Below are 19441 nucleotides of genomic sequence, written 5' to 3' on the forward strand. Positions count from 1 at the left end.
TTGTATTCATCATTTCACTGTGAGGTCTACTACACCTGTTGTATTCATCATTTCACTGTGAGGTCTACTACACCTGTTGTATTCAGCATTTCACTGTGAGGTCTACTACACCTGTTGTATTCAGCATTTCACTGTAAGGTCTCTACACCTGTTGTATTCAGCATTTCACTGTCAGGAGGTCTACTACACCTGTTGTATTCAGCATTTCACTGTGAGGTCTACAACACCTGTAGTATTCAGCATTTCACTGTAAGGTCTACTACACCTGTTGTAGTCAGCATTTCACTGTAAGGTCTACTACATCTGTTGTAGTCAGCATTTCACTGTAAGGTCTACTACATCTGTTGTATTCACCATTTCACTGTGAGGTCTACTACACCTGTTGTATTCAGCATTTCACTGTGAGGTCTACTACACCTGTTGTATTCAGCATTTCACTGTGAGGTCTACTACACCTGTTGTATTCAGCATTTCACTGTGAGGTCTACTACACCTGTTGTATTCATCATTTCACTGTAAGGTCTACTACACCTGTTGTATTCAGCATTTCACTGTAAGGTCTACTACACCTGTTGTATTCAGCATTTCACTGTGAGGTCTACTACACCTGTTGTATTCAGCATTTCACTCAGAGGTCTACTACATCTGTTATATTCAGCAGTTCACTGTGAGGTCTACTACACCTGTTGTATTCAGCATTTCACTGTAAGGTCTACTACACCTGTTGTATTCATCATTTCACTGTGAGGTCTACTACACCTGTTGTATTCAGCATTTCACTGTAAGGTCTACTACACCTGTTGTATTCAGCATTTCACTGTAAGGTCTACTACACCTGTTGTATTCATCATTTCACTGTGAGGTCTACTACACCTGTTGTATTCATCATTTCACTGTAAGGTCTACTACACCTGTTGTATTCAGCATTTCACTGTAAGGTCTACTACACCTGTTGTATTCAGCATTTCACTGTGAGGTCTACTACACCTGTTGTATTCAGCATTTCACTGTAAGGTATACTACACCTGTTGTATTCAGCATTTCACTGTGAGGTCTACTACACCTGTTGTATTCATCATTTCACTGTGAGGTCTACTACACCTGTTGTATTCAGCATTTCACTGTGAGGTCTACTACACCTGTTGTATTCAGCATTTCACTGTGAGGTCTACTACACCTGTTGTATTCATCATTTCACTGTGAGGTCTACTACACCTGTTGTATTCAGCATTTCACTGTAAGGTCTACTACACCTGTTGTATTCAGCATTTCACTGTGAGGTCTACTACACCTGTTGTATTCAGCATTTCACTGTAAGGTCTACTACATCTGTTATATTCAGCAGTTCACTGTAAGGTCTACTACACCTGTTGTATTCAGCATTTCACTGTGAGGTCTACTACACCTGTTGTATTCATCATTTCACTGTGAGGTCTACTACACCTGTTGTATTCAGCATTTCACTGTGAGGTCTACTACACCTGTTGTATTCATCATTTCACTGTGAGGTCTACTACACCTGTTGTATTCATCATTTCACTGTGAGGTCTACTACACCTGTTGTATTCAGCATTTCACTGTAAGGTCTACTACACCTGTTGTATTCATCATTTCACTGTAAGGTCTACTACACCTGTTGTATTCATCATTTCACTGTAAGGTCTACTACACCTGTTGTATTCAGCATTTCACTGTGAGGTCTACTACACCTGTTGTATTCAGCATTTCACTGTAAGGTCTACTACACCTGTTGTATTCATCATTTCACTGTGAGGTCTACTACACCTGTTGTATTCAGCATTTCACTGTAAGGTCTACTACACCTGTTGTATTCAGCATTTCACTGTGAGGTCTACTACACCTGTTGTATTCAGCATTTCACTGTGAGGTCTACTACACCTGTTGTATTCAGCATTTCACTGTAAGGTCTACTACACCTGTTGTATTCATCATTTCACTGTAAGGTCTACTACACCTGTTGTATTCAGCATTTCACTGTGAGGTCTACTACACCTGTTGTATTCAGCATTTCACTGTGAGGTCTACTACACCTGTTGTATTCAGCATTTCACTGTAAGGTCTACTACACCTGTTGTATTCAGCATTTCACTGTAAGGTCTACTACACCTGTTGTATTCAGCATTTCACTGTAAGGTCTACTACACCTGTTGTATTCAGCACATCAAATTCTACTGTTCTCAGAGCGTTGTTTAATTACTATCAAATAACCTGTAATGTATTCAGCACATCAAATAACCTATAATGTCCGTTCTCAGAACGTTCATGTAATCTCCTAGAAAAACTTTCAGGGAACGTTAGTCAAATATTCTCATTACCTCCATGAAACCTACAAATGTACATTCCCAGAACCGGGAGAAATGTTCACTTCCGTTCACAGGACATTTAAAAAAAACGTTCCGTTTTACCCGGTCAGGAAACGTATGGATTCGTTCCCAGAAACAAAAACAATGTACGTTCCCACAACTTCCAAGGAACAACGTGTGCTAGCTGGGTTGTCTGTTCACACTTATAAGATCAAATCACAAGCAATAGTGGCTCATATTTATTGACAAGATAAAATAAATACAATTGAGTAAGGCACAGATCTTCATGAACCATTCAGACACAGTAAAAAGGCAGAGTAATTATAGCCTACGTCACTGTGGAAAAGGCAGAGTGATTATAGCCTACGTCACTGTGGAAAAGGCAGAGTAATTATAGCCTACGTCACTGTGGAAAAGGCAGAGTAATTATAGCCGACGTCACTGTGGAAAAGGTTCAGATGTTGATTATAGTTTGCTTCCATCAGTGTGGGGAAAACTATCCAGAGTAATTATAACCAGGCACTGTGGAAAAGGCAGAGTAATTAGGCCTACGTCAGACTGTGGAAAAGGCAGAGTAATTATAGCATACGTCACTGTGGAAAAGGCAGAGTAATTATAGCAGACGTCACTGTGGAAAAGGCAGAGTGATTACAGGCATACGTCACTGTGGAAAAGGCAGAAGGCATACAGACAGACGTCACTGTGGAAAAGGCACAGGTAATTATAGCCTACGTCACTGACAGGAAAAGGCAGAGTAGATTATAGCAGACGTCACTGTGGAAAAGGCAGAGTAGACATAGCCTACGTCACTGTGGAAAAGGCAGAGTGATTATAGCAAACGACTGTGGAAAAGGCAGGCAAATAGCCTACGTCACTGTGGAAGAGGCAGAGTAATTATAGCAGACGGCACTGTGGAAAAGGCAGACAAATTATAGCCTACGTCAAACAGACAGGCAAAGACAGGCAAATAGACAGGCAAACAGACAGACTGTGGAAAGGCAAACAGTAAGATAGCAGACAGGCAAACAGAAAAGGCAGACAAATTACTAGCAAACTGTCACTGTGGAAAAGGCAGAGCTCCCATCCCATAGCCTGACGTCACTGTGGAATTGGCAGCAGTGAATTATAGCCTACGCACTGTGGAAAAGGCAGAGTAATTATAGCCTACGTCACTGTGGAAAAGGCAGAGTAATTATAGCCACCGTCACTGTGGGAAAGGCATAGTGATTATAGCCTACGTCACTGTGGAAAGGCAGAGTAATTGAAGCCTACGTCACTGTGGAAAAACAGAGTAATTATAGCCGATATCACTGTGGAAAAGGCAGAAATTATAGCCTACGTCACTGTGGAAAAGGCAGAGTAATTATAGCCTACGTCACTGTGGAAAAGGCAGCGGTCACCATAGCCTACGTCACTGTGGAAAAGGCAGAGTAATTATAGCCGGCGTCACTGTGGAAAAGGCAGAGTAATTATAGCCTACGTCACTGTGGAAAAGGCAGAGTGATTATAGCCTACGTCACTGTGGAAAAGGCAGAGTGATTATAGCCTACGTCACTGTGGAAAAGGCAGAGTAATTATAGCCGACGTCACTGTGGAAAAGGCAGAGTAATTATAGCCGACGTCACTGTGGAAAAGGCAGAGTAATTATAGCCTACGTCACTGTGGAAAAGGCAGAGTAATTATAGCCTACGTCACTGTGGAAAAGGCAGAGTAATTATAGCCGACGTCACTGTGGAAAAGGCAGAGTGATTATAGCCACCACTGTGGAAAAGGCAGAGTAATTATAGCCTACGTCACTGTGGAAAAGGCAGAGTGATTATAGCCTACGTCACTGTGGAAAAGGCAGAGTGATTATAGCCTACGTCACTGTGGAAAAGGCAGAGTGATTATAGCCTACATCACTGTGGAAAAGGCAGAGTAATTATAGCCGACGTCACTGTGGAAAAGGCAGAGTGACAGATAGCCTACGTCACTGTGGAAAAGGCAGAGTGGCAGACAGACAGACATTATAGCCTCAGACAGACACGTCACTGTAGCAGTCAGACAGACAGAGAAAGGCAGTCCAGACAGACATTATAGTCACCTACGTCAGACTGACAGAAGAAGGCAGACCATAGCAGACAGATAGACACGACAGATGGTGGAAAAGGCAGAGTAATTATAGCCGACGACACTGTGGAAAAGACAGAGTCAATTATAGCGACGTCACTGTGGAAAAGGCAGAGTAATTATACCGAGCGTCAGACTGTGGAAAAGGCAGAGCAAATTATAGCCTACGACAGACTGTGGAAAAGGCAGAGACAGGACAGATAGCCAGACGTCACTGTGGAAAAGGCAGAGTGATTATAGCCTACGTCACTGTGGAAAAGGCAGAGTAATTATAGCCTACGTCACTGTGGAAAAGGCAGAGTAACTATAGCACGTCACTGTGGAAAAGGCAGAGTGATTATAGCCTACGTCACCATACTGTGGAAAAGGCAGAGTCAAAATTATAGCCGACGACAGACTGTGGAAAAGGCAGAGTGATTATAGCCGACGTCACCTGTGGAAAAGGCAGAGTCAATTATAGCCGACGTCACCTGTGGAAAAGGCAGAGTCACCATTATAGCCTACGTCACTGTGGAAAAGGCAGAGTAATTATAGCCTACGTCACTGTGGAAAAGGCAGAGTAATTATAGCCAGACGTCACCATAGCAGGAAAAGGCAGAGTGATTATAGCCTACGTCACTGTGGAAAAGGCAGAGTAATTATAGCCAGTCACGTCACTGTGGAAAAGGCAGAGTAATTATAGTCACCATACGTCAGACAGACACTGTGGAAAAGGCAGAGTGATTATAGCCAGATGGTCACCTGTGGAAAAGGCAGAGTCACCATAGCAGTCAGCCTACGTCACTGTGGAAAAGGCAGAGTAATTATAGCCGACATCACTGTGGAAAAGGCAGAGTGATTATAGCCTACGTCACTGTGGAAAAGGCAGAGTAATTATAGCCTACGTCACTGTGGAAAAGGCAGAGTGATTATAGCCTACGTCACTGTGGAAAAGGCAGATGGTCACCATTATAGCCACGTCACTGTGGAAAAGGCAGAGTCACCATAGCAGTCAGATAGCCTACGTCACCTGTGGAAAAGGCAGAGTAATTATAGCCTACGTCACTGTGGAAAAGGCAGAGCATTATAGCCTACGTCACTGTGGAAAAGGCAGAGTAATTATAGCCGACGTCACTGTGGAAAAGGCAGAGTAATTATAGCCGACGTCACTGTGGAAAAGGCAGAGTAATTATAGCCTACGTCACTGTGGAAAAGGCAGAGTAATTATAGCCTACGTCACTGTGGAAAAGGCAGAGTAATTATAGCCTACGTCACTGTGGAAAAGGCAGAGTAATTATAGCCGACGTCACTGTGGAAAAGGCAGAGTAATTATAGCCTACGTCACTGTGGAAAAGGCAGAGTAATTATAGCCTACGCAGGTCACTGTGGAAAAGGCAGAGATTATGACGTCACTGTGGAAAAGGCAGAGTAATTATAGCCGACGTCACTGTGGAAAAGGCAGAGTAATTATAGCCGACGTCACTGTGGAAAAGGCAGAGTAATTATAGCCTACGTCACTGTGGAAAAGGCAGAGTAATTATAGCCGACGTCACTGTGGAAAAGGCAGAGTAATTATAGCCGACGTCACTGTGGAAAAGGCAGAGATTCACCATAGCCACGTCACTGTGGAAAAGGCAGAGTAATTATAGCCGACGTCACTGTGGAAAAGGCAGAGTGATTATAGCCTACGTCACTGTGGAAAAGGCAGAGTGATTATAGCCTACGTCACTGTGGAAAAGGCAGAGTGATTATAGCCAGACAGTCACTGTGGAAAAGGCAGAGTCACCATTATAGCAGACAGACGTCACTGTGGAAAAGGCAGAGTGATTATAGCCTACGTCACTGTGGAAAAGGCAGAGTAATTATAGCCTACGACCACTGTGGAAAAGGCAGAGTGATTATAGCCAGACGTCACTGTGGAAAAGGCAGAGTAATTATAGCCTACGTCACTGTGGAAAAGGCAGAGTAATTATAGCCGACGTCACTGTGGAAAAGACAGAGTAATTATAGCCGACGTCACTGTGGAAAAGGCAGAGTAATTATAGCCGACGTCACTGTGGAAAAGGCAGAGTAATTATAGCCTACGTCACTGTGGAAAAGGCAGAGTGATTATAGCCTACAGTCAGACACTGTGGAAAAGGCAGAGTGATTATAGCAGACTACGGTCACTGTGGAAAAGGCAGAGTAATTATAGCAGTCAGACAGACAGACAGTCACTGTGGAAAAGGCAGAGTCAATTATAGCCTACGTCACTGTGGAAAAGGCAGAGTGATTATAGCCTACGTCACTGTGGAAAAGGCAGAGTAATTATAGCCAGTCACCGTCACTGTGGAAAAGGCAGAGTGATTATAGCCGACGGTCACTGTGGAAAAGACAGAGTAATTATAGCCAGTACGCAGTCAGACAGACACTGTGGAAAAGGCAGAGTAATTATAGCCAGACGTCACTGTGGAAAAGGCAGAGTAATTATAGGACACCACTGTGGAAAAGGCAGAGTGATTATAGCCTACGTCACTGTGGAAAAGGCAGAGTGATTATAGCCTACGTCACTGTGGAAAAGGCAGAGTAATTATAGCCTACGTCACTGTGGAAAAGGCAGAGTAATTATAGCCTACGTCACTGTGGAAAAGGGGTTCAATTGGATGTTGATATGAGTTTCAGTTTGCTTCCATACAGTGGTGGGGAAAACTATCCAAGTAGTGTGTAACCAGGCATACAGACAGACAGGCAGACAGACAGGCAGACAGACAGGCATACAGACAGACTGGCAGACAGACAGGCAAACACAGGCAGACAGGCATACAGACAGACAGACAGGCAAACACAGGCAGACAGACAGACAGGCAGGCAGACACAGGCAGACAGACAGAAATACAGACAGACAGGCAGACAGGCATACAGACAGACAGACAGACACAGGCAGACAGGCAGACAGGAATATAGACAGGCATACAGACAGGCAGGCAAACAGACAGACAGACAGGCATACAGACAGACAGACAGGCATACAGACAGACAGGCATACAGGCAGGCAGGCAAACAGACAGGCAAACAGACAGGAATATAGACAGACATACAGACAGACAAACAGACAGGCAAACAGACAGGCAAACAGACAGACAGACAGGCAAACAGACAGACAGGCAGACAGGCAAACAGACAGACAGGCAGACAAAAAGACTATCAAACTGTTCTGGTGGACATCCCTGCGGCTCCCATCCCATCTCTGTGGCATTGTGTTGTGTGACAGAACTGCACATTTTAGAGTGGCCTTTTATTGTCCCCAGCACAAGGTGCACCTGTGTAATGTTTAATCAGCTTCTTAATATGCCACACCTGTCAGGTGGATAGATTCTCTTGGCAAAGAAGAAATGCTCATTAACAGGGCTGTAAACAAATGTGTACACCATGTTTGAGAGAAATGAGCTTTTTGTTGCGTATGAAACATTTCTGGGATCTTTTATTTATTTTATAAACACTTTACATGTCGCATTGATATTTTGAGTATAAATGGAATTCAAATAATTGAACCGATGTCATCAATTAGTTGTTTAAAAACTGCACTCGCAGACAGACAGGCAGACAGACAGGCAGGCAGACAGACAGACAGACGGTCACCATAGCAGTCAGACAGACAGACGGTCACCATAGCAGACAGACAGACAGTCACCATAGCAGTCAGACAGACAGACAGACAGATGGTCACCATAGCAGTCAGACAGACAGACAGACAGATGGTCACCATAGCAGTCAGACAGACAGACGGTCACCATAGCAGTCAGACAGAGTCACCATAGCAGTCAGACAGACAGACAGATGGTCACCATAGCAGACAGACAGAGACAGTCAGACAGACAGACAGTCACCATAGCAGTCAGACAGACAGACAGATGGTCACCATAGCAGTCAGACAGACAGACAGATGGTCACCATAGCAGTCAGACAGACAGACAGATGGTCACCATAGCAGACAGACAGACAGATGGTCACCATAGCAGTCAGACAGAGACAGTCAGACAGACAGACGGTCACCATAGCAGTCAGACAGACAGACAGATGGTCACCATAGCAGTCAGACAGACAGACAGATGGTCACCATAGCAGTCAGACAGACAGACAGATGGTCACCATAGCAGTCAGATAGACAGACAGACGGTCACCATAGCAGTCAGACAGAAAGTCACCATAGCAGTCAGACAGACAGACAGTCAGACAGACAGTCAGATGGGTAAGCAATAACAATAAACAAACTAAACCATAGCAGTCAGACAGACAGACAGTCAGACAGACACCATAGCAGTCAGACAGACAGTCAGACAGACGGTCACCATAGCAGTCAGACAGACAGACAGTCACCATAGCAGTCAGACAGACAGACAGTCACCATAGCAGTCAGACAGACAGACAGATGGTCACCATAGCAGTCAGACAGACAGTCAGACAGACGGTCACCATAGCAGTCAGACAGACAGACGGTCACCATAGCAGTCAGACAGACAGACGGTCACCATAGCAGTCAGACAGACAGACAGACAGTCAGACAGACAGACAGTCACCATAGCAGTCAGACAGACAGACGGTCACCATAGCAGTCAGACAGACAGACAGACAGTCAGTCAGACAGACAGTCACCATAGCAGTCAGACAGACAGACAGTCAGTCAGACAGACGGTCACCATAGCAGTCAGACAGACAGACAGTCAGACAGACAGTCAGATGGGTAAGCAATAACAATAAACAAACTAAACCATAGCAGTCAGACAGACAGACAGTCAGACAGACACCATAGCAGTCAGACAGACAGTCAGACAGACGGTCACCATAGCAGTCAGACAGACAGACAGTCACCATAGCAGTCAGACAGACAGACAGTCACCATAGCAGTCAGACAGACAGACAGATGGTCACCATAGCAGTCAGACAGACAGTCAGACAGACGGTCACCATAGCAGTCAGACAGACAGACGGTCACCATAGCAGTCAGACAGACAGACAGACAGTCAGACAGACAGACAGTCACCATAGCAGTCAGACAGACAGACAGACAGTCAGACAGACAGACAGACAGACAGACAGTCAGACAGACAGACAGACAGTCAGATGGGTAAGCAATAACAATAAACAAACTAAACCATAGCAGTCAGACAGACACCATAGCAGTCAGACAGACAGTCAGACAGACGGTCACCATAGCAGTCAGTCAGACAGACAGTCAGACAGACAGTCAGACAGACAGACGGTCACCATAGCAGTCAGTCAGACAGTCAGACAGACAGACAGTCAGACAGACAGTCAGACAGACAGACAGACAGTCAGACAGACAGTCAGTCAGACAGACGGTCACCATAGCAGTCAGTCAGACAGTCAGACAGACAGACAGTCAGACAGACAGTCAGACAGACAGACAGACAGTCAGACAGACAGTCAGATGGGTAAGCAATAACAATAAACAAACTAAAAGATAGAAAACACACCAACACGATAAATGGTGTTTCCATGAAAAAGGTGAACAGGTAACATTAGTTAACAGGTAACATTAGTTAACAGGTAACATTAGTTACATTAGTTAACAGGTAACATTAGTTAACAGGTAACATTAGTTAACAGGTAACATTAGTTAACAGGTAACATTAGTTAACAGGTAACATTAGTTTACAAAGTGTAGACCTGGGAAGGCAGAACGTTAAGGTTTCTTCACCTGGGAAGGCAGAACGTTAAGGTTTCTTCATCTGGGAAGGCAGAACGTTAAGGTTACTTCACCTGGGAAGGCAGAACGTTAAGGTTTCTTCACCTGGGAAGGCAGAACGTTAAGGTTTCTTCACCTGGGAAGGCAGAACGTTAAGGTTTCTTCACCTGGGAAGGCAGAACGTTAAGGTTACTTCACCTGGGAAGGCAGAACGTTAAGGTTTCTTCACCTGGGAAGGCAGAACGTTAAGGTTTCTTCACCTGGGAAGGCAGAACGTTAAGGTTTCTTCACCTGGGAAGGCAGAACGTTAAGGTTTCTTCACCTGGGAAGGCAGAACGTTAAGGTTTCTTCACCTGGGAAGGCAGAACGTTAAGGTTTCTTCACCTGGGAAGGCAGAACGTTAAGGTTTCTTCACCTGGGAAGGCAGAACGTTAAGGTTTCTTCACCTGGGAAGGCAGAACGTTAAGGTTTCTTCACCTGGGAAGGCAGAACGTTAAGGTTTCTTCACCTGGGAAGGCAGAACGTTAAGGTTTCTTCACCTGGGAAGGCAGAACGTTAAGGTTTCTTCACCTGGGAAGGCAGAACGAAGGTTACTTCACCTGGGAAGGCAGAAGCGTTAAGGTTTCTTCACCTGGGAAGGCAGAACGTTAAGGTTTCTTCACCTGGGAAGGCAGAACGTTAAGGTTTCTTCACCTGGGAAGGCAGAACGTTAAGGTTTCTTCACCTGGGAAGGCAGAACGTTAAGGTTTCTTCACCTGGGAAGGCAGAACGTTAAGGTTACTTCACCTGGGAAGGCAGAACGTTAAGGTTACTTCTTCCTTCTTCACCTGGGAAGGCAGAACTTCCTTCCGTCACCTGGGAAGGCAGAACGTTAGGTTTCTTCACCTGGGAAGGCAGAACGTTAAGGTTTCTTCACCTGGGAAGGCAGAACGTTAAGGTTTCTTCACCTGGGAAGGCAGAACGTTAAGGTTTCTTCACCTGGGAAGGCAGAACGTTAAGGTTACTTCACCTGGGAAGGCAGAACGTTAAGGTTTCTTCACCTGGGAAGGCAGAACGTTAAGGTTACTTCACCTGGGAAGGCAGAACGTTAAGGTTACTTCACCTGGGAAGGCAGAACGTTAAGGTTACTTCCTTCCTGTACAAATCACCTGGGAAGGCAGAACGTTAAGGTTACTTCCTTCCTGTACTTATCACCTGGGAAGGCAGAACGTTAAGGTTTCTTCACCTGGGAAGGCAGAACGTTAAGGTTTCTTCCTTCCTGTACAAATCACCTGGGAAGGCAGAACGTTAAGGTTTCTTGCTTCCTGTACAAATCACCTGGGATTCTTCATTCAGAAAGACGCTTCAACAGGAAGAAATAACAACAAGTAGAATCATACTAAAAGCTGCGTGTTTTATGATAAAGGATATTAACCTGAAGACGTGAACACAGGTAACATTTAGTGTTGTGGGGATTTTAATCATATAGGACGCATTACAAATGGAACCCTATGAGCTAAGGGCTCTGGTCTAAAGTAGTGCACTATATAGGGAACAGGGTGCTTGGGTCCTGGTATAAAGTAGTGCACTATATAGGGAACAGGGTGCCATTGGGTCCTGGTCTTAAGTAGTGCACTATATAGGGAACAGGGTGCTTGGGTCCTGGTATAAAGTAGTGCACTATATAGGGAACAGGGTGCCATTGGGTCCTGGTCTAAAGTAGTGCACTATATAGGGAACAGGGTGCCATTGGGCCCTGGTCTAAAGTAGTGTACTATATAGGGAACAGGGTGCCATTGGGTCCTGGTCTAAAGTAGTGCACTATATAGGGAACAGGGTGCCATTGGGTCCTGGTCTAAAGTAGTGCACTATATAGGGAACAGGGTGCCATTGGGGATGTAATCATAGTGGAGACTGTGGTATCAAGGCTCTTCCAGGCAGAACAGACAGTCAGTCAGACAGACAGACAGTCAGTCAGAGAGTCAGTCAGTCAGACAGTCAGACAGACAGACAGTCCATTCTGTTCTGCTGAGTTATTTAGTTTCATAGGTTGTATCGACACAACGCTACATCAGGGATTGTTTCTCTCTATCAAAAGCAGTGTATCCTAGTCATCAAGGTAACAACGTGACAGTCAGACAGACAGCCAGCTACATAACCAGCTAGTCAGTCAGCCAGCCAGCCAGCTAGTCAGCCTGCCAGCCAGCCAGTTACACAGCCAGCTAGTCAGCCAGCCAGCTAGTCAGCCAGCCAACCAGCCAGTCAGGCAGCCAACCAGTCAGACAGCCAGCCAGCCCTCCAGCCCAGGATGCAGTGGTCCATCCTGGGGCCCAGGATGCAGTGGTCCATCCTGGGGCCCAGGGTGCAGTGGTCCATCCTGGGGCCCAGGGTGCAGTGGTCCATCCTGGGGGAGCTAGTCTACGCCATTGGGGTGCCTGCCCTGGAGCTATGGTTGGAGCTGGACCCAGGACCAGGCTGCTCCAGGCCTCTCCTACTGGCCTGTCTGCTGCTGTGTTTGTTGTCCCGGTGCTGGGCTCCTCCCCCCGGCTGTCCACTACTCCTACTGACGTAGACCGTAGGAGGCTGGGCGGCCATCTCAAACCTCTGCTCCCCCCCTTCCCCTGTCCTGCTGCTGTGTGCGGAGGACTTCCTCTTGGTCCGGGGCTGGGGCGAGGGATGGGGTCGGGCTGCAGGCAGCAGTAGAGAGCGTTGAGAAGACGACCCAGACGCTGCAGTCCTACCCGTAGACGGTCCTGCCGCGGCGGAGGTGCCCAGTCGTGCCAACGCCACGGGGATCTCCTCCAGGGACTCTGCAGAGTCAGAGTGATACTCAGCAGGGGGCCCGGCGGGCAGCACGGGGTCAGGTTGGAGACCAGGATGTAGGGAGATAGTGGGGGGCTGGGAGGCCCGCAGGGGGAAGGAGAGGTGCTGGCTCAGGGAGCTGGACAGGTGGGACACGGACGTGGGGACTGGAGTTACACTGCAGGAGTCTACTGGAGAACAGGACAGGAGGAGGACAGAGAGGCGAGGAGGAGGACAGCAGCAGAGGAGAAGAGGAAGAGGTGGAGAGGAGAGGAGGAGGACAGAGAGGAGGTGGACAGAGGAGAGGAGGAGGACAGCAGAGGAGAAGAGAGGGGAGAGGAGGAGGACAGCAGAGGAGAAGAGAGGAGGACAGCAGAGGAGAAGAGAGGAGGAGGACAGAGGAGAGGAGGACAGAGAGGAGAGGAGGAGGACAGCAGAGGAGAAGAGAGAATAGGACAGAGAGGAGAAGAGAAGAGAGGACAACAGAGGAGGCCAGGAAAGGGACAGACATTCACATCACAGAGCTGCTACTCAATATACATGAGCATAGAAATAGAATCAATAGAACAGGTCTCCAACCTCTCACCATGGCGATTTGTGGGTACACTAAAAATGGCTGTCCATTATGACATCATTGACTTGAAAGAGGAAGCCTGTTCTATTCCTTCTAGTTCTGTAGTATGACCTCGTTATAATGTCTTAGAATGACTAAATAACAGACCACTTCAGACTGTTGACAATTCTATACATTGAGAGAGAGAGACGACATATGAAGCCAGTGTTATAAGACATTATAAAGGCTCATACATGCTTATAACACGTTCTAAAGCTTTTTAACACAGGCGTTGTGTTTACCAACAGATACACTCATGTCACTACAAGTAGCAGAGGACTGACTAATGTTGTATCAGCATGTCAAGTAGCAGAGGACTGACTAATGCTATATCAGCATGTCAAGTAGCAGAGGACTAATGCTATATCAGCATGTCAAGTAGAGGACTGACTAATGTTGTATCAGCATGTCAAGTAGCAGAGGACTAATGTTATCAGCATGTCAAGTAGCAGAGGACTGACTAATGCTATTTCAGCATGTCAAGTAGAGGCGGACTAATGTTATATCAACATGTCAAGTAGCTGAGGAGTGACTAATGCTATATCAACATGTCAAGTAGCTGAGGAGTGACTAATGCTATATCAGCATGTCAAGTAGCTGAGGAGTGACTAATGCTATATCAACATGTCAAGTAGCTGAGGACTGACTAATGCTATATCAGCATGTCAAGTAGCAGAGGACTAATGCTATATCAGCATGTCAAGTAGAGGACTGACTAATGTTGTATCAGCATGTCAAGTAGCAGAGGACTAATGTTATCAGCATGTCAAGTAGCAGAGGACTGACTAATGCTATTTCAGCATGTCAAGTAGAGGCGGACTAATGTTATATCAACATGTCAAGTAGCTGAGGAGTGACTAATGCTATATCAACATGTCAAGTAGCTGAGGAGTGACTAATGTTATATCAGCATGTCAAGTAGAAGAGGACTAATGTTATATCAGCATGTCAAGTAGAGGCGGACTAATGTTATATCAACATGTCAAGTAGAAGAGGACTGACTAATGCTATTTCAGCATGTCAAGTAGAGGCGGACTAATGTTATATCAACATGTCAAGTAGCAGAGGACTGACTAATGCTATTTCAGCATGTCAAGTAGAGGCGGACTAATGTTATATCAACATGTCAAGTAGAAGAGGACTGACTAATGCTATTTCAGCATGTCAAGTAGAGGCGGACTAATGTTATATCAACATGTCAAGTAGCTGAGGAGTGACTAATGTTATATCAACATGTCAAGTAGCAGAGGACTAATGTTATATCAGCATGTCAAGTAGCAGAGGTCTAATGTTATATCAGCATGTCAAGTAGCAGAGGACTAATGTTATATCAGCATGTCAAGTAGCAGAGGACTAATGTTGTATCAGCATGTCAAGTAGCAGAGGACTAATGTTATATCAGCATGTCAAGTAGCAGAGGACTAATGTTGTATCAGCATGTCAAGTAGCAGAGGACTAATGTTACATCAGCATGTCAAGTAGCAGAGGACTAATGCTATATCAGCATGTCAAGTAGCAGACGACTAATGTTATATCAGCATGTCAAGTAGCAGAGGACTAATGTTGTATCAGCATGTCAAGTAGCAGAGGACTAATGTTATATCAGCATGTCAAGTAGCAGAGGACTAATGCTATATCAGCATGTCAAGTAGCAGACGACTAATGTTATATCAGCATGTCAAGTAGCAGAGGACTAATGTTATATCAACATGTCAAGTAGCAGAGGACTGACTAATGTTATATCAGCATGTCAAGTAGCAGAGGACTGACTAATGTTATATCAGCATGTCAAGTAGCAGAGGACTGACTAATGTTGTATCAGCATGTCAAGTAGCTGAGGAGTGACTAATGCTATATCAGCATGTCAAGTAGCAGAGGACTAATGTTATATCAGCATGTCAAGTAGCAGAGGACTGACTAATGTTATATCAGCATGTCAAGTAGCAGAGGACTGACTAATGTTATATCAGCATGTCAAGTAGCTGAGGAGTGACTAATGCTATATCAGCATGTCAAGTAGCAGAGGACTAATGTTATATCAGCATGTCAAGTAGCAGAGGACTAATGCTATATCAGCATGTCAAGTAGCAGAGGACTAATGCTATATCAGCATGTCAAGTAGAGGAGGTCTAATGCTGTATCAGCATGTCAAGTAGCAGAGGACTAATGTTGTATCAGCATGTCAAGTAGCAGAGGACTAATGTTGTATCAGCATGTCAAGTAGCAGAGGACTAATGCTATATCAGCATGTCAAGTAGCAGGGGACGAATGTTATATCAGCATGTCAAGTAGCAGAGGACTAATGCTATATCAGCATGTCAAGTAGCAGCGGACTGACTAATGTTATATCAACATGTCAAGTAGCAGAGGACTAATGTTGTATCAGCATGTCAAGTAGCAGCGGACTGACTAATGTTATATCAGCATGTCAAGTAGCAGCGGACTGACTAATGTTATATCAACATGTCAAGTAGCAGAGGACTAATGTTGTATCAGCATGTCAAGTAGCAGCGGACTGACTAATGTTATATCAGCATGTCAAGTAGCAGAGGACTAATGTTATATCAGCATGTCAAGTAGCAGAGGACTAATGTTATATCAGCATGTCAAGTAGCAGGGGACGAATGTTATATCAGCATGTCAAGTAGCAGGGGACGAATGTTATATCAGCATGTCAAGTAGCAGAGGACTAATGCTATATCAGCATGTCAAGTAGCAAAGGACTGACTAATGTTTGATTATTTTTTATTATGCTAACTAGATTTCTGCGGGGGCACGGACATCGACCTTATGGGGTTAAGGTTAGGGGGGGTAAGGTTAGAGATTAGGGTTAGAGATTAGAGGTTAGGTTTACGGTTAGAGGTTAGGCTTATGGTTTACGGTTAGAGGTATGGGTTATGGGTTAGTGTTATGGGTTATGTCTAGGTTTACGGTTAGAGGTTAGGCTTATGGTTTACGGTTAGAGGTATGGGTTATGGGTTAGTGTTAGGGTTATGGGTTATGTCTAGGTTTACGGTTAGAGGTTAGGCTTATGGTTTACGGTTAGAGGTATGGGTTATGGGTTAGTGTTAGGGTTATGGGTTATGTCTAGGTTTACGGTTAGAGGTTAGGCTTATGGTTTACGGTTAGAGGTATGGGTTATGGGTTAGTGTTATGGGTTATGTCTAGGTTTACGGTTAGAGGTTAGGCTTATGGTTTACGGTTAGAGGTATGGGTTATGGGTTAGTGTTAGGGTTATGGGTTATGTCTAGGTTTACGGTTAGAGGTTAGCCTTAAGGGTTATGGTTAGGTTTACGGTTATGGGTTATGGTTAGGTTTAGGGTTAGAGGTCAGGGAAAATAGGATTTTGAATGGAAATCTATTTTAGGTCCTCACAAGGATAGTAAAACCGAAAGAGTGTGTGGTTCTGTAGTGTTGAAGGCCGGGGCTTTGTGTGTGTGTGGTTCTGTAGTGTTGAAGGCCGGGGCTTTGTGTGTGTGTGGTTCTGTAGTGTTGAAGGCCGGGGCTTTGTGTGTGCGGTTCTGTAGTGTTGAAGGACGGGGCTTTGTGTGTGTGGTTCTGTAGTGTTGAAGGCTGGGGCTTTGTGTGTGTGTGGTTCTGTAGTGTTGAAGGCTGGGGCTTTGTGTGTGTGTGGTTCTGTAGTGTTGAAGGCCAGGGCTTTGTGTGTGTGTGGTTCTGTAGTGTTGAAGGCCGGGGCTTTGTGTGTGTGTGGTTCTGTAGTGTTGAAGGCTGGGGCTGTGTGTGTGTGGTCTCACCAGGTTCTGTAGTGTTGAAGGCCAGGGCTTTGTGTGTGTGTGTGGTTCTGTAGTGTTGAAGGCCGGGGCTTTGTGTGTGTGGTCTCACCAGGTTCTGTAGTGTTGAAGGCTGGGGCTTTGTGAGTGTGGTCTCACCAGGTTCTGTAGTGTTGAAGGCCGGGGCTTTGTGTGTGTGGTCTCACCAGGTTCTGTAGTGTTGAAGGCCGGGGCTTTGTGTGTGTGTGGTTCTGTAGTGTTGAAGGCCAGGGCTTTGTGTGTGTGGTCTCACCAGGTTCTGTAGTGTTGAAGGCCTGGGCTTTGTGTGTGTGGTCTCACCAGGTTCTGTAGTGTTGAAGGCTGGGGCTTTGTGTGTGTGGTCTCACCAGGTTCTGTAGTGTTGAAGGCTGGGGCTTTGTGTGTGTGTGGTTCTGTAGTGTTGAAGGCCAGGGCTTTGTGTGTGTGGTCTCACCAGGTTATGTAGTGTTGAAGGCTGGGGCTTTGTGTGTGTGTGGTTCTGTAGTGTTGAAGGCCAGGGCTTTGTGTGTGTGGTCTCACCAGGTTCTGTAGTGTTGAAGGCCGGGGCTTTGTGTGTGTGGTTCTGTAGTGTTGAAGGCTGGGGCTTTGTGTGTATGGTCTGACCAGGTTATGTAGTGTTGATGGCTGGGGCTTTGTGTGTGTGGTTATGTAGTGTTGAAGGCTGGGGCTTTGTGTGTGTGGTTCTGTAGTGTTGAAGGCTGGGGCTTTGTGTGTGTGGTTCTGTAGTGTTGAAGGCTGGGGCTTTGTGTGTGTGGTCTCACCAGGTTCTGTAGTGTTGAAGGTCGGGGCTTTGTGTGTGTGGTCTCACCAGGTTCTGTAGTGTTGAAGACTGGGGCTGTGTGTGTGTGGTCTCACCAGGTTCTGTAGTGTTGAAGGCTGGGGCTTTGTGTGTGTGGTCTCACCAGGTTCTGTAGTGTTGAAGGCCGGGGCTTTGTGTGTGTGGCCTCACCAGGTTCTGTAGTGTTGAAGGCTGGGGCTTTGTGTGTGTGGTCTCACCAGGTTCTGTAGTGTTGAAGGCTGGGGCTTTGTGTGTGTTGTCTCACCAGAGTTCTGTAGTGTTGAAGGCTGGGGCTTTGTGTGTGTGTGGTTCTGTAGTGTTGAAGGCCGGGGCTTTGTGTGTGTGGTCTCACCAGGTTCTGTAGTGTTGAAGGCTGGGGCTTTGTGTGTGTGTGGTTCTGTAGTGTTGAAGGCCGGGGCTTTGTGTGTGTGTGGTTCTGTAGTGTTGAAGGCCGGGGCTTTGTGTGTGTGGTCTCACCAGGTTCTGTAGTGTTGAAGGCCAGGGCTTTGTGTGTGTGGTCTCACCAGGTTCTGTAGTGTTGAAGGCCGGGGCTTTGTGTGTGTGTGGTTCTGTAGTGTTGAAGGCCGGGGCTTTGTGTGTGTGTGGTTCTGTAGTGTTGAAGGCCAGGGCTTTGTGTGTGTGTGGTTCTGTAGTGTTGAAGGCCAGGGCTTTGTGTGTGTGGTCTCACCAGGTTCTGTGGTGTTGAAGGCCGGGGCTTTGTGTGTGTGGTCTCACCAGGTTCTGTAGTGTTGAAGGCTGGGGCTTTGTGTGTGTGGTCTCACCAGGTTCTGTAGTGTTGAAGGCCGGGCTTTGTGTGTGTGGTCTCACCAGGTTCTGTAGTGTTGAAGGCCAGGGCTTTGTGTGTGTGGTCTCACCAGGTTCTGTAGTGTTGAAGGTGGGGCTTTGTGTGTGTGTGGTTCTGTAGTGTTGAAGGCTGGGGCTTTGTGTGTGTGGTCTCACCAGGTTCTGTAGTGTTGAAGGCTGGGGCTTTGTGTGTGTGGTCTCACCAGGTTCTGTAGTGTTGAAGGCCGGGCTTTGTGTGTGTGGTCTCACCAGGTTCTGTAGTGTTGAAGGCCAGGGCTTTGTGTGTGTGGTCTCACCAGGTTCTGTAGTGTTGAAGGCTTTGTGTGTGTGGGGCTTTGTGTGTGTGGTCTCACCAGGTTCTGTAGTGTTGAAGGCTGGGTCTCTGTTGCTGCTGGTCTCAGTGGAACGGTCGTTGATCACCTCCGCTGGCACTTTGTGGACTTTCCTCTTTTTCTTCTGCAAAGGAGACCAGGAAGCATCATTCAACACACACATGGTTCACATGAAGGTCAGAGACCAGGAAGCATCTTTCAACACACACATGAAGGTCAGAGACCAGGAAGCATCATTCAACACACACATGGTTCACATGAAGGT

The 19441-nt window shown here is 46.1% G+C and overlaps 2 protein-coding genes across 2 annotated transcripts in view; both read right to left on the reverse strand.

Annotated features, from left to right (window-relative positions):
* Window positions 1-12480, reverse strand: part of LOC135565162 (palmitoyltransferase ZDHHC1-like) — a 61600-nt gene extending 49120 nt beyond the window's left edge. The window contains exon 1 of the mRNA XM_065011222.1: window positions 12381-12480. Within this exon, the coding sequence (XP_064867294.1) occupies window positions 12381-12480 (100 nt within the window). The remainder of the gene's footprint in view (window positions 1-12380) is intronic.
* Window positions 11532-19441, reverse strand: part of LOC135565163 (palmitoyltransferase ZDHHC1-like) — a 96861-nt gene continuing 88951 nt past the window's right edge. The window contains exons 11-12 of the mRNA XM_065011223.1: window positions 19198-19300; window positions 11532-13070 (exon numbers count right to left, since the gene is read on the reverse strand). Coding sequence (XP_064867295.1) covers window positions 12496-13070; window positions 19198-19300 — 678 coding nt within the window. The 3' untranslated portion in view covers window positions 11532-12495. The remainder of the gene's footprint in view (window positions 13071-19197; window positions 19301-19441) is intronic.

Source organism: Oncorhynchus nerka, linkage group LG27 (genome assembly GCF_034236695.1).
Source record: "Oncorhynchus nerka isolate Pitt River linkage group LG27, Oner_Uvic_2.0, whole genome shotgun sequence".
Taxonomy (NCBI): domain Eukaryota; kingdom Metazoa; phylum Chordata; class Actinopteri; order Salmoniformes; family Salmonidae; genus Oncorhynchus; species Oncorhynchus nerka.